Raw genomic sequence first — 12,961 nt, 5'->3', positions numbered from 1 at the left:
GTGTTATTGTGAAAAAGGAGCAGTGCTGCCTACGTGCCCATCTGCCCTTCGCCAGCATTTTTTACCCCTGGCTCAAGGTTTTCCTGAAGTTCCAAGAAGTCTCAGAAGCCCGCGGGACAGGATTTTCCTAATTTAATAAGCAATCTCAGCTTCATAGGCAAAGCCCTCTGACTCCTTCCTTCCTCTGATACCCATCTCCTTCCCGTCTAGAAAATGCCACCCAGGGTGGTTTCTCCCTCCTGGAAAGGACAGGGAAAGCCCCTCATTTCCAGCTCACACAAATGGCATCAGTTAATTTAGTACAGAAATTCACAGATACAATAATGGTAATAATTATGTGATATAAGTATTAACTTCATTCCTTTCCTTGCAGGTTGTGTGGAAAACCCCTGTGCTATCCTCACCAGCTCTCAGGGGTGGTGACGATAAAAAGAACAATAGTAATTATGAGAAGCGTACTTTGAAGACAGAGAAACCACAAGGCTCATCTCAACATATGAATACAAAAATAGAATTCACACATAGAAGCATTTCCAGGAGTGAATAACACACGGTACTGTGGAAGCGGGGCGGGGGTGGGGTATGGACCAGTAGAAGCTGTCCATAATTTTCCAAGCGCAGGTGTTCCTTGTTCAGGATTTTTAACTCCTTCTCCCGCTGTTTTCCAGAGTAACTTCCCCAGGGGACCCAGCCTAGCGGCCAGTGCAGAGCCTGGGATAGAGGGGCAGAGCTGGCTGCAGCTCTGACACCCATTCCTGGGGCTCTGCGCTGTCTCCCCACCCTCTCCCATGGCCTCTCTCTCCTCCTCCCCTCCACGGTCCTCCTCCTCTGCTTTTACGTGCTGACATCCCAGCCACAGCTACCCCAGGCCAGAGGCTTCCCAAAGTGCTGTCAGGTTAACCTCAGTGCTTCTGGTTCACTCACTGTGCAAAGATGGGAAGAGGGGCCTTTTTCAGACTCCAGTTCTCTAGAGGTGGTAGGGGCTGGCGGGGGGGCGGGAAGGAGTGCGGGGGTGGCTCGGATAAAATCCAAGGCAGACAGAGTCTGGGTTTGAGTTCAGTGGGGCAGGAAGCCCTGTCTTGCTTTTTATCTGTTTTTTCCTCCTTCCTTCATCTTGGTTTTTAATGGAGGGAATCTCAAACCTGATGCTCTTGTCTCCCTCCTGTCGGTTTTGTGCGTCACTGACTTGTTCACATGCAGGCTGGGAACAACTTTTCATTTAGTCCTCCTCCTCCTCCTCCTCCATGCTCCCCAGCCCAAGAAACACATTACTGCTGATGGCAAAAACACCTCCCTACATGCCCAGACACATTGCGTCCTGGCCACCTGATCCAGCAGCACCCCCCAAGAACCAGCAGGACTTAGAAGCTTCCCCCTACATTTTTTTTCCCTTAAAAGAAAAAAAGGCTTCATAAATGAACCATCCGTGACAAACCCTTATTTAGCAGAAACCAAAGATCCCAGGGTGGGAAACATCTGGCTCCTGGGCTAATTGATGCCTTCTGGAGTCCTTGAGAATGCCCGCCCCTGGGTCCCATAGGCGGTCCTAGGGTCTCCCACCCTCTCCCCATCTCAAAAGCCTCAGTCTTAAAAAAAAAAAAAAAAAAAGCCTCAGTCTTCTGTGGCCTCCCAGGCAAAGCCCTGCCCCTTGTCCTGACCTACCAGCTGCAGCTTGCTCCCAGAGCTGCCACATCCCCACCCTCCCAGGCTGTGGGTCAGCTTGCATTGCCCCGGGAAAAACAGCCCACTCCTCAAAACACCCCACACTTCCCCAGCTCCCCTCTCCCTATCTCTAGTCCACAGAGTTGGGGGATAACATTCTCCTAGAATTCACCCCCTCCCTGCTCATCAACATGGAGACCCTGATGCTGGGGAGGGGCAATCCCATCACGGGGTGTGGGCATCCCAGGAAACCTGGCCTGGCTGCTCCGAGACCCGATGAAGGGATGTCAGGCTGGGAGGTCCAGACCATCCCCAGGTCCCAGGGAGCTCTAGTAGTCTATGCTTCTGTGATTCTGAGATGCAGAAGAGGGGTTGTGGAATGGCAGGGAACTACCAAGATATCAGGGCACAAAGTGTGAGGGGGTCTTGCTGTTCCACCTTCTCAGCGCCTCCACTTTCCCTCCCCACCTCGGTCAGGGTAGGTCTTCTTAGCAGGTACTAGCTTAGAGGCAACTTCCACCCTCCTCAGCTGCCTGAGGGCCCGCTGCCCAGACACCTCCTCAGCTGCACCCACACACCCAGTCTAAGGGTCACTCAGAATGGCCATTGTTCTGCAGGCTGGGTAAAAATCACCCAGCCCTCTTGCCTCCGGCACAAGTGGAAATGTGCTCTGGAGGCCTCATTCAAGAACAAATAGCAGGCCCACTGGAGTTGCCAGCAGCCCGAGGGTGCTGGCTCCAGCCTGGGACTGAGAGCACAGAGAGCGGCAGGGAACAGGCCCAGGACATAAGGCCCTCTATCAGGCCCCAGCCTATCCTGTGGGTTGCCTGGTAGGGGTCTGGGGGCAGAGATTCCAATCTCTAAGAGGCAATCAGGCATGTTGGCCCCCTCTGCCCTAGCTGGGTGGGTGGGAGAGGCTGGGGGCTGCTGCTGGCCACTTGGCCCATCCCGACCACGCCCTCCTCCTCACTCTTCTATGTGGCCTCCACCTCCCGGGGTGTCCGATTACGCTCGGCTTGCACCCGGCTCTTTACCTTCTTGCCTAGTTCCAGCCCCACCCAGCTCTTGCCCTTGGCCTGTTTGCTGCGGCCTCGGCTGCGGGAGGGGCACCACACACGCTCACAGTACTCATCCACCCGGGGCAGGTTGGCAAAGCCGATGAGCTGCAGGATGTCCTTATACCAGGCCTTGGAGGGGGTGGAGGCCGGGCCTCCTTGGGCTGCAGGCTCCTCTGGCCTCGGCTCCCAGGGGAACAGAGTGTCAAGCTGTGCAGCCGTGATCACCTCCAGAGCCAGGCGGACCACCACCTGGGAGAAGCCGTGCTCCAGCGTCTTGCAGGTGTAGGTACCCGCATCCAGGCGGTTGAGCCTGCGGAACAGCAGCCCCTGTTCCGTTTGCAGGACGCGCTCATCTGTCTTCACCTGCTGGGGGTGTGGGAGGGCGTGAGGGCGCCTGGAGCAGGGCCTGCACCATCAGCTTCTCTGCCCCTGCTTTTCCAAATTTGCCATCTCAGGGCTCATTCTCTCCTTCCCAGCAGCTTGGCCGGCTCAGCATCCTCGACCGTGAGCTAATTGCAGGCAAGGACTCACCTTCCCATAATCCAGGACAGGGCCTTCTCAAAGCTTTGACTGACTGGTTTCTCCCCTACTCAGAGCTCTGGATCCCCTGTCTTGGCCTTGGGGGGCCCTGGCACATATTCCCAGGGAACAGAGGGTTAAAGAGTATTTATGGGCTTTTACTCAGGGGGGCTATACCCCCAGACCAAGGACAAGAGCTCCCCTCCACTCTACACACACACACACACACACACACACACACACACACACACACACACAGCCCTCCCTGTCTTGGTCTGCATTGCCCACTCCCCCAACAGTGCAGGGCCCACAACCCCATCACAGGTGGAACACGGTTCCGATCCAGCCCTGTCTCTGGCCTGGACCCTGTCTGGGCTTTAGTCCGCACATGTGTACTTTGAGGCAGCACTGCTTGGGTGGTGAGTGTTGTGTAACTCCATCTCATCGCTCCCCTGCCCCTTCCCCACTGGGGGAGACTTCTCAGTGCCCAGCCCAACAGCTGGCCCAAGGCTGGCCTCCTCCAGTTCTCAAGCTGGAAGGAGAGCCCCTCCTGTAATCAACCCACTCCCTCCTCTTCCCTACCCGTGGGAGTGGCTTGCGAATGGTTCTTCACCCTGCCCCCACCCACACCCAGCCTCAGGCCCCAGACTGAAGCCATCTCTGGGCTTGACAGACTTTTCTGGATGGGGGAGGAGAGGGCCTAGGCAGACAGCTGGACTCCAGGGAGGACGTGTGGGGCCAGGCAGTGTGTGAGTGTGTGTGTGTGGTAGAGGTGTGTGTGCAAGGGCCAGTGATCAGGGGCCCAGGCCTAAGGCAGAGGAGGACCAAGAACCCCTGGGGAAGAGACCCCTTTGAAGATGAGCCATATGTGTAAGCATGGGGGCCTTCCTGACCAGCCTAGACCCCTTCCCTCTCTTCTATCTCTGCTACCCCCCTCTCAGACAGAGCCTAGCTCAGTGCCCAGGAGTCTGTGGGCTCCCTGTCACTGGAGAAGTTCTACCACATCTGGCCTGGGTGTTCCCAGATGGCAGGAACAGGGGCACCTCCTTCTAGGCACCCCAGGGGCTTTAATACATACTTTTCTTAAGTTGATCTTGGCAAGTTCCCCCCAGAGTTCATGGAGGGGTATGACCTCAGGACACAGGCAGGCTGGAGCCAGGGTCCTTGCTCACCTGGTCAGGCCTCTCGTTCCCTGGCCTCTGTAAGAACCAGCGCACAGCGGCCTGGGGGTACTTGGGCAGGCACTCCAGGAAGGTGCTGTTGTGCTCTGTGCCGTAGATTGTGGTGGTCGCCACAAGTCCCGCAGTCTCCTCTGGAAGGATTTGGAGGTGGGCTCAGCTCAGGAACTATAGGACCCCTGGGACCACCCACTGACTCCCTCAGTCCAGGAGCCCCCATGAATGCGACAGGGACCTAGGTGTCTACTGATCCCTAAGCCGCTCACTCTGCCCAAAGACCCTAACCTATATGCTGACAGGAGCTGCCCACCTACGGAAACTGTGGACTGCCTGTTACTACAAGAACGGCCTGAGGCCATACTTCACAGGGGTCAAGCCCAGGCCACAGGGGTGAGTGGGGGCCCTGTGAGAGCCCAGCTGGCGCCCCCATGCTCGCTGCCACTCACCCTCCTGGCTCTGGCCCAGGCACTGCAGGGCAGGGTTGCCATGCCGGATGTCCTGCCGGCGGAACCGGCGCTTGCTGGTGCCGGGCCGGTAGCGGGTACAGGAGGCACCATCCCAGGCACAGTACGGGTCCCGGGCCAGGCAGCACTCTGCACAGGCACTGCCATAAGTCTCACACTGGTGCAGCTGCAGCCGGGCCACGCCCAGCCTCGAGCCCACATACAGCATTTGCTGGGAGGAACATAGGCAGAGCCCGAGGTGAGCCTGTGCTCTGCCTGGAAGCAGCTAGGCTCTCAGCTCCCTTGGCTTTCCTGAGACCCCTGACATTTGCAAGAGTCTTCCAGAACCTCTTGAGTGCATTCCCAGAAGAAAAAATGTTTATCACCCACCTGATCTACGTCAGATCCTATGTTAGGACGTGGAGGGAATGGGGCACACCTGGGGTCTTTTCTCTAAGGGGCTTCTCCAGACCCTCCCGGCAGCAGACCTTTGCCCTCTACCCCAATGGCCTTTATCCTGTCTTGCCCCTGACTTTGGAGGTGAGCTCTGCTTTAAGCAATCCCAGTACAAAAGTCGAGATTTACCCAAAGATGAACTGGGGCAGATAAACTTGGGGAGATTTTGCCACTTGCAAAAGGACACACAGCAGGCCACTAAAATCTATTTGATTTAAAATCTGCATCTTGTTTTCAAGCATGTTTTTGTCTCCCCTGAGGAACTGGCCTTTGTGGATCTCCCCTTATCTGAACACATGCTCACTTACTCCGGGCCTCCCACTCCCACTGGTTTCATGCGTGGGAATCTCGGCTCCCAGCTGAACTCTCAACCCTCATTGCAGGGCTTAATCAGGCAGCCCCAGGGCCTGCTGTGACTCAGCTTTCCATCAGACAACAGCAGTGCTCAGGGAAACTTCAGGAGACAGGTGGAGAGGAAGGAGGAGTGGGGAGAGATGGCAGCTACTCTTACCCTTTTGACGGAGATCTCCATCTCAGTGATGGGTGTTGGCACCTGCGAAAGAAGGAAGACCTCCCCTGCGTCCCTGTTTTCAGCCTCTTCCAGACTCTGGGTGGAAACCATCTTTTTCCCAGGTCAGTGCACTCCCTGGCAACTAAGGCCAGACAGTCTCTCCTACGTTAGAAAGGTCCTCTCTCCCTGGCTGGCCTCCAAGGCTTGGCTACAAGCACAAACCTCTGGGGTCTCCTCCCACAGTCCTGTTCCCCAGCAATGAGGCAGCTGTCCCAGATCACCCATCCCATGTGGGGAAGCACAACAGTTCCCCAAACACAGATGATCCCCTGTCTGACTCTATAGAGGGGTCAACAGAACCCCTTGGGGACTTGGGGTGTCAGCTGCCCCTCAGTGCAACTTGGCAGCCCCTGGCAGCGCTTTGTCAAGGGGTGATCGCCTTGGCCATCCTTCACTGGGCCCCCCAGCTCTCAGCTCACAGACTGCGTCTCCAGGCCCTGCAGTCATTTCGAAGCATCGGCAAGGCCTCTGCAGTAGTGAGCGTCATCACTTTCACTCCCCACTGGCCGCAGGTTCAGTACAGCAGGCCCATCTCCCTCCTGTACTTTGCTCCTGCTTTCTCGTAGCCAGGCCTAGATGCAGGGACAGGGCTTGAGGGGACCCTTCCCATCAGTTGCCCCCACTCACCTTAAACACCTGGAGCTCCTCCAGAACCACCTCCTCAGGTTCATCAGGGCCCCCCACCTGGAGGGCAATGACCTTGAGCACGGAGCCTGAGTCTGGGGCAGGGGAGGAGGTGTCAGTGGGAGAGGAAGGGGCAGCATAGGTCCTCACACACCTCCCCTGCCCGGCCACCCCACTCAGCCCACCCACCCGTCCCCAGGAAGATGACGTCATAGGACCCGTCCTCTGCCTCCACGCGGTCCACCACGATCTGACGCAGCTGCTGGGCAAGGTGGGTTTTGACGAGGACGGGGCGACCCCGCCGAGGACGCACTGGCCGGAACATAAGTGGGTGGGCTCGGGCAAACTGCAGCACCTCATCTGGGTAGTCCTTGGTGCTGCCAAAGGGTCGTCCTGGCTGTGCGGTCATCTTGCTGGGGCACTGTGGGCAGCAGCAAAGGGAGTGCCTGAAGCTTCCTGTGATGTCACATTCCCCACCCCAGTCTGTTTCTAGGCTCCACTGGCTGGGCACGCCAACCTCAGAGGGACCACTTGTGGACCCTTCATGCTGCAGGAGAGACTCCTTAGTGTGGTCTGGGCTCTGCTCCCATCCTCACCCCACCCAGCCCAGCTGCTCTGGAGCCCCAGCTCAGCCGCTGCCTTGGGGCTGCATGCAGACACAGGCCTGTCCTCAGGCAGAGCCCCTCCTGGCATCTACTCAGCCCTCTTCCCTGCCCTGGTCCCAGGCAGATACTTACCACACCAGGACGGGGAAAGGGTACCTTGCCCGCATAGGCCCCCCACTGGTGCTGGGGACCATCCTGGTGGGCAAAGGGCCCCTTGAAGACCTCCCAGATATCAGCCATGTGGTACACGCAGACGGCATAGCCCTGGAACACAGCACTGCCAAGGGCGGACAGGGACAGTCAGGCCAGGGAGGCTGTCAGAGGCGGGAAGGGGGCAGCCTGGTTCCACAGGTAGGACAGAGGATGATGGTGCCTGCAGTCAGCAGAGACCAGAAAACGAGGACCCCCAGGCAGAGAGTACAGCCACGGAGTCACCGAGTCAGGGACAGAGACGGGGACCCATGGCGAGGCCGGACGTGAAGGCAGGGGCTCAACAAGGGAGGCTGCAGTGCAGAGACGGGGCCGGGGTGGAGGGGAGGGGAGGCCGTGTGCCCACCTGACTGTGCTGAACAGAGCGTACACCTCCAGGCTCTTCCCTGAATTGGGCCACAGCAGGAACACGTCCTCTGGAGACAGAAGGCCACGACCAATGCCCGCCACTCACTGGCTCTGAGCCCTCCCCAGCCCTCACCCAGCCTGTCCTGGCCATGCCCTTACCCAGCTGGTCAAAGTGGGTCTCGGCACCTCCAGGGCCAGGCACGGAGCAGAGCAGCCTGGCCTTGAGGAAGGTGCTCCATTTGCTCACCAGCACCCGCTGGCCACCTGCGTCATTCTGGGGAGTGGGGGCCAGTCAGCCTTGTGTCCCAAGGACAGGCCCCGCCTCCTGTTCCTCCACCCTCACCCTTGTGGGAGAGGCATGGATATCGGCTCTACACCCTCGCCTCAGTTTGCCTACTGCTGCAGTTTGGGACAGGTCTGGGAAGGCACATACGGCCAGGATGTGAACCTCACTGTCCCTGCCACAGCTCTCACCACACAGACGCGGCCCACGCGGCTGACAGTGACACGGCCCGGGCCTCCGTCAGGTGAAGGGACTGTCTCCGAGAAGAAGAAGTACACCTTGTCATCGTCCTGGTCGGAGTTGTCAGGGATCCGGGTGGCCATCACAAACCTGGGCTCTGTGAGTTAACACAGTGAAGCTGGTGGGGGCCTCACAGAGGAGGACAGGGTTGGGGTGAGCCAGTGAGGAGGGGAAGAGGTGCAGGGACCCCACTGGAGGCCGGAGTCCCAGGCAGTGAGTGGGGATGGGCTGCCCCTCTGGTCCCCACTCCAGCGTCAGCTCTCCCACCTCCCTGCCAGTGCCAGGGGCAGACCCCAGCCAGCCTTGCCCTCAGCAGAACCCTGGGCTCACCGTGCAGGAGGTTCTGGTCAGAGTCAGAACGCAAGGCCGGTCGGGGACCCCCACTCCGGAAGATCATGGCTTCACGCCCCAGGAAGTCGGCATTGAGGCCCGTGTACAGCTCCCCTCCTAGGGTGAGGGTAGGGTCAGGGGAGGAGGGCCAGGCCCTGTACCCAGACCCCATCTCATCCCAGTGGCATTGGCCGGCTCCCACCCTTGTCATGCCCGCCCTGGCCTGGGCATCACCCACCTACAAAGGTGCTGGCGAAGGGACGGCTGGGCTCGTGTGGGCACCTCCCCCGCCCACTTTCCACACTGCGGGGCTCCAGACGGAGCACATGCTGGGGAGAGGGAGGGAGGGAGGAGAGGCGTCACCTAGGAAAGCAGAGCCAGCCCCAACCGGGGCTGCTGCCCATCGCTTGCGGCTGGAGAGTGGGGGTGGGCGGAAGGCGCCCTCATTCAGGACCTTGCCAGCAGGGTCAGCTCCCTGGCACAAAGGTGCCTTTCAGGCTCTGACCCCTCTGCCCTGACCCAGGCTCAATGGGGAGCGTTCAGACAACAGGGAGGAAATGTCACTGCTTCCCAGTCCCTTGCGGGGCCGCCCCGGCTCACCTCTCCACGATGCCCAACGGCAATGAGAGCGCAGGTTGGCTGGAAGGCACCAGTGCCACAGGCCAGCAGGTGGGTCCGGTTGTGGGGCTGCAGCACCCGCACAAAGTTGGCACACTCCACCTAGGGGGAGGAGGGGGGTGGGAGGATGATCTAGGGCAGGTGGGGGGGGGGGCGGGTAGATTCTTCAGCACCGTCAGGAGCTTTCAAGATCTGCTTAAAGTGGCCCCAGAACAGGCACCTGGGGAGCAGCACCAGGCTCTCCTGGGGATCAGGGACTGGGTGTTGGTCATGGTGGGGGGCAGTCACTCCTGACATCACTCACCGAAGGATCTCTTCCCTTGTGAACACACTCCTCCCTTTGTCCGGGCTGCGGTGGCCACAGCACCTGAAACACAGCCTGTATGACCCCTGACCTCATAGCCTCAGTTGACCCAGCTGGCCTCCCATCTGGAGTTGCCCAGCTCTCAGACAGAGACGCTTCCCGGTCAGTCCGGCTCACCTCCCGGGGATCCAGCCATGCCTGGTCCAGCCGCAGTGAGTAGATGGCATCGCGGCCGCCCAGAAACAGGCGGTCCCGGTACTCGTCCAGGTAGAGGGCCCGAAGGTCCAGGGAGCCCCGGGGACCCAGAAAGACGGCAGAGCGGTTGGCAGAAAGGAGGTCTAGGAGGGAAGGAGGGAGGGGGTCAGGGCCTGCTGCTCAGCCCACTTTTCTAGCCCATCTGTGGAGGTGGAGTGTCCCAGCTGTGCATTCACCGACCCTGCCCCCACTCATATCTGGAAAATGTTTCCATGCAAGGGGTGCTGGAGGGCTTCAGGGAAATGACTCCTGGGGGTGGGTGGGACAGGGGCTCTGAGCCCCTCACGCAGCCCAGCCTACCCAGGGGCCTGCCCCCTACACCTTCACTCCGTGGCCCCCTGATATTCAGTTAACATCTCCTTCCCCCTGGCCCATCTGTGCTCTACCCAGTCCCTAGGGAAGATGGCCCCACTGGCAGAACTTATGGCAGCAAGCTGGGTGAAGTGCTGGGAGAGCCTGGAGGAAGGGTGGGTGGTCTGAGAAGCGTGCAAGGCTGACTCAGTGGGACAAGCAGATGGACAGGGGAGAGCGTTTCATCAGAGGGAGCACCTGGCTAAGGCCTGGGTGTGGGAGAGGCCAGGTATGGCCAGGTGGATCTCTAGGCTCTGGTCCAGCGATATGGCTAAAGAGGGTTTTCTCTTCCATAGACGCTGCCCACCAGGTCCCAGGGATGGGGGTGGCTCTCTGGGGATGGTGACCCCAGGAGGTGGGGATCCTGAAGTAGGTCCTTGGGGTCCAGCTAGGTGGCTGGAGATGATGGGTGGGCAAGGGCAGAGCAGCAGGATGTGGTGGGAAGGGGCGATGGCCACCACTGGGAAGGTGAGGTATCCAAGCCCAAAAGGTCATCCTCTCTATCCCCAAACACTCACTCTAACCCCAAACTCATTAACAGCCTCTTCCAGGAAGCCCTCCATGCCTGACAGTACTTTGGAGGAGATTTGCCCTATTTGAACCTTTTCTTGTAGCCAGACTTAGCCCAAAGCCACAGCCCCAGGGCAGGACCACATTCCACAACCACCAGCCCCCCCACCCCCGCCGTGACTCCCTTCAGACTCTCCAGAGTGGAGCCATGTCTCCTGCCTCCGACTCTCCAGAGAAGGCCTGGGTCTCCCTCCTTGGACTGGGGTTCCTGGGGGAAGGTGATCACCCCTCTGGTTTCCCCAGGAAGAAGAATCTGTGGAGAGCCTTTGTCTCATCTGATTCAGAAGAGGCCTGTGCCAGCTGCAGCACAACATATCAGGTTAGATCTGCAGAGGAACCTCCTGGGCCAGGATGGGCAAAGAAGGGAGGCTACAAAGAGCCTAGTGGATGGAGGGGAAGAGGAAAGGCCAGCATTGCAAAGTGGGCTGCAAGAGGCAGGAGGGGGAACAGTGCTGGGGCATAGGGTGAGGGACCACACTTCAGGGCGGACGAGAGGGACAGGATGCTGCCCTCTTCTCCACTGTCTGCCCTGGGCAAGGGGCCCAGCTGAGAGCAGACAGATGCTCCAGACCTGCCCTCTCTGCCCCCTCCCCATCTCTCTCTGTCCATCTCTGCTGAGGTCTCTCTCCTTTTCTCAGCAGTCCCCTCAGTTTCTCCCCCAGTGTGTCTCTGTCTCTCCCACCTCCACCCTGGCCATGTCTTCCAGGACCTGTCCCCCTCCCCCTGCCTTTCTCCCAGGCTCCTGCCTCTGGTGGCCAGCGGGGAGCACATGCCAGGGAGTGACTGTAAAGTCCTTCCCACAGCCTGTGCTGGGAGTGACTGCATGCCTCCTGCTGTCAGAACAGACTGCCCTGGGCTGGCTGGGGTCCCATAGCTGGGGTATGGCAGGGTCTGGGGCTCCCAGGGACACACACACAAACAGGGTGTGCACTGCCCTACCTCGGTAGGAGAGCCGCAGGCGGGGCATGCTGGGGCCAGGGCTGAGGCTGCCGCCGCGGAGCAGGAGGCCCCAGAGGAGGCAGCAGATGGCCCAGGCTGAGGGGGCCATGCGGGGGAACTGGGGCACCAAGCTGCTTGTAGAGCTGCCCTGGGTCCTGCCGCTGCCGCTGCTGCTGGTTGTAGTTTGCTCCGTAGCCGCCAGGCCTGCCACTTATAAGGCAACAGCTCCACCCCGTCCCAGGCCAGGAAGGCGGGGAGGAAGAGGGAGGGAGCAAGTGCCCTGCCATCCACCTGCAGCCTCTCATTCCACCTCGGCTGGCCCAGCTGATGCCTCTGTGTCAGAATAGCTAGTTCCCCATTTTGGGAGACTCCTTCCCAGCTGCGCTGTGGGTGGTTTATACAGAAATGTCCACAAACCCAAGTCCCTAAGCTCTAGCAAAATGTCAAGGGGGGAAATAGCTTGGAAGGGAAATCAGAGGTTGATGGGCTGGGTGGGGGGTTCTAGCTGGGCTCTCTTTTGCTCCTTGCCCCTCTGGTGCCCATGAAAGAGACCCCCACAGACTGATTCTGGGCCCTGGGCCCTGACACCAAGGGCCCAGCCCCCTGAAGTCTTGGTCAGGCTCCCCAGTTCCCCAGGCAGGGCCCGAATGCCTGGGGGGGGAGTCATTCCAGCCCAAGGGGCTGGATGGGGGGCTTGAGGTCTGGCCACACTTCACAGATCTGCAATTGGCAATAGATGAATGCCCAGACTTCTCCACCCTTGGTGTCTTGGATCAATGGGCCCAGCCAAAGGCATCTTGTGCCATCTAATGGACAAAGTAGGAACTGCAGGAGGTCCCACAGCTGCCGGCTGTCTCAGGCCTGTCCGTGTCTGGCCTCCAGGCCCCATCCCAGCCCACTGGGGCAGGGAACAGGATTCACCCTGTGACAGAGAAGCCCTGCTTCCCTCAGTCTCTAGTCCTCACTGAGCCCCAGGGCCCAGAGCGTCACCAGGGAAGTGGTGGGTTCTTCCCAAGGGTGAAGGGTGGGTGCTCACGCCCCAACTCCCTCTGCTCTGAGCTCTGATCCAGGGGACAGGAGAGTCACAGAAGAGGCACAAGGGGGAGATGGAGCTGAGGGGTTGAATAGGGCAAGTGGGGAGACCTCCCCCCCTCAACAGCAGCCCCTGTCTCCACCCTCCACAGCTGCCACCCCACCCCACTCCAGACCCCTACGCTCAGAATCTGAGGCCTTGGGTGCTAAGATTTCCACCTTGAGCGAGAATCCTGGTACTCCCAGGATTCTAGAAACTCCTGCAAGTTACCAGCCCGGGCCCTCAGATGGTGGTCAGGAAACTTGGGGACATCAGAGAATGAAGGACGTGGCCCAGGCCACACAGCAGCCTGAGAACAGGTCTT

At 59.4% G+C, this 12,961-nt stretch overlaps 1 protein-coding gene across 3 annotated transcripts; it reads right to left on the bottom strand.

The window, feature by feature from the left end:
- Positions 1 to 1,610: 1,610 nt before the first annotated feature.
- SEMA3G (semaphorin 3G) lies at positions 1,611 to 11,726 on the bottom strand. 3 transcript variants are annotated; one of them, XM_032650453.1, is made up of 16 exons: positions 11,565 to 11,726; positions 9,627 to 9,787; positions 9,450 to 9,512; positions 9,128 to 9,247; positions 8,766 to 8,856; positions 8,528 to 8,644; positions 8,149 to 8,294; positions 7,834 to 7,948; positions 7,673 to 7,742; positions 7,249 to 7,393; positions 6,701 to 6,932; positions 6,515 to 6,606; positions 5,828 to 5,869; positions 4,864 to 5,092; positions 4,412 to 4,551; positions 1,611 to 3,086 (listed from the first exon to the last, which is right to left on the bottom strand). In XM_032650453.1, the coding sequence occupies exons 1-16, from the start codon at positions 11,671 to 11,673 to the stop codon at positions 2,637 to 2,639; spliced, it is 2,322 nt and encodes a 773-aa protein (XP_032506344.1). In that variant the 5' UTR covers positions 11,674 to 11,726; the 3' UTR covers positions 1,611 to 2,636. The 3 variants fall into 3 exon arrangements, with proteins under 3 accessions (XP_032506344.1, XP_032506345.1, XP_032506346.1); XM_032650454.1 differs by having other exon boundaries at positions 1,611 to 3,083; XM_032650455.1 differs by lacking the exons at positions 8,766 to 8,856; positions 11,565 to 11,726 and having other exon boundaries at positions 9,627 to 9,725.
- Between the last annotated feature and the right edge of the window lie 1,235 nt (positions 11,727 to 12,961).

This window comes from Phocoena sinus, chromosome 11, assembly GCF_008692025.1.
Source record: "Phocoena sinus isolate mPhoSin1 chromosome 11, mPhoSin1.pri, whole genome shotgun sequence".
Classification (NCBI taxonomy): domain Eukaryota; kingdom Metazoa; phylum Chordata; class Mammalia; order Artiodactyla; family Phocoenidae; genus Phocoena; species Phocoena sinus.
The sequence above is the reverse complement of the archived record's forward strand: the minus strand, read 5'-3'. Positions and strand labels throughout refer to the sequence as shown.

What these genes read in the sequence shown, in the direction of transcription:
- SEMA3G (XM_032650453.1), bottom strand. Translation starts at nt 11,673, where the DNA reads ATGGCCCCCTCAGCCTGGGCCATCTGCTGCCTCCTCTGGGGCCTCCTG. An exon ending in AGGAGCTCCAGGTGTTTAAG is followed by an intron (nt 5,870 to 6,514) that starts GTGAGTGGGGGC and finishes CTTCTTTCGCAG; the next exon opens with GTGCCAACACCCATCACTGA. An exon ending in TGGAGATCTCCGTCAAAAGG is followed by an intron (nt 5,093 to 5,827) that starts GTAAGAGTAGCT and finishes TGTTCCTCCCAG; the next exon opens with CAAATGCTGTATGTGGGCTC.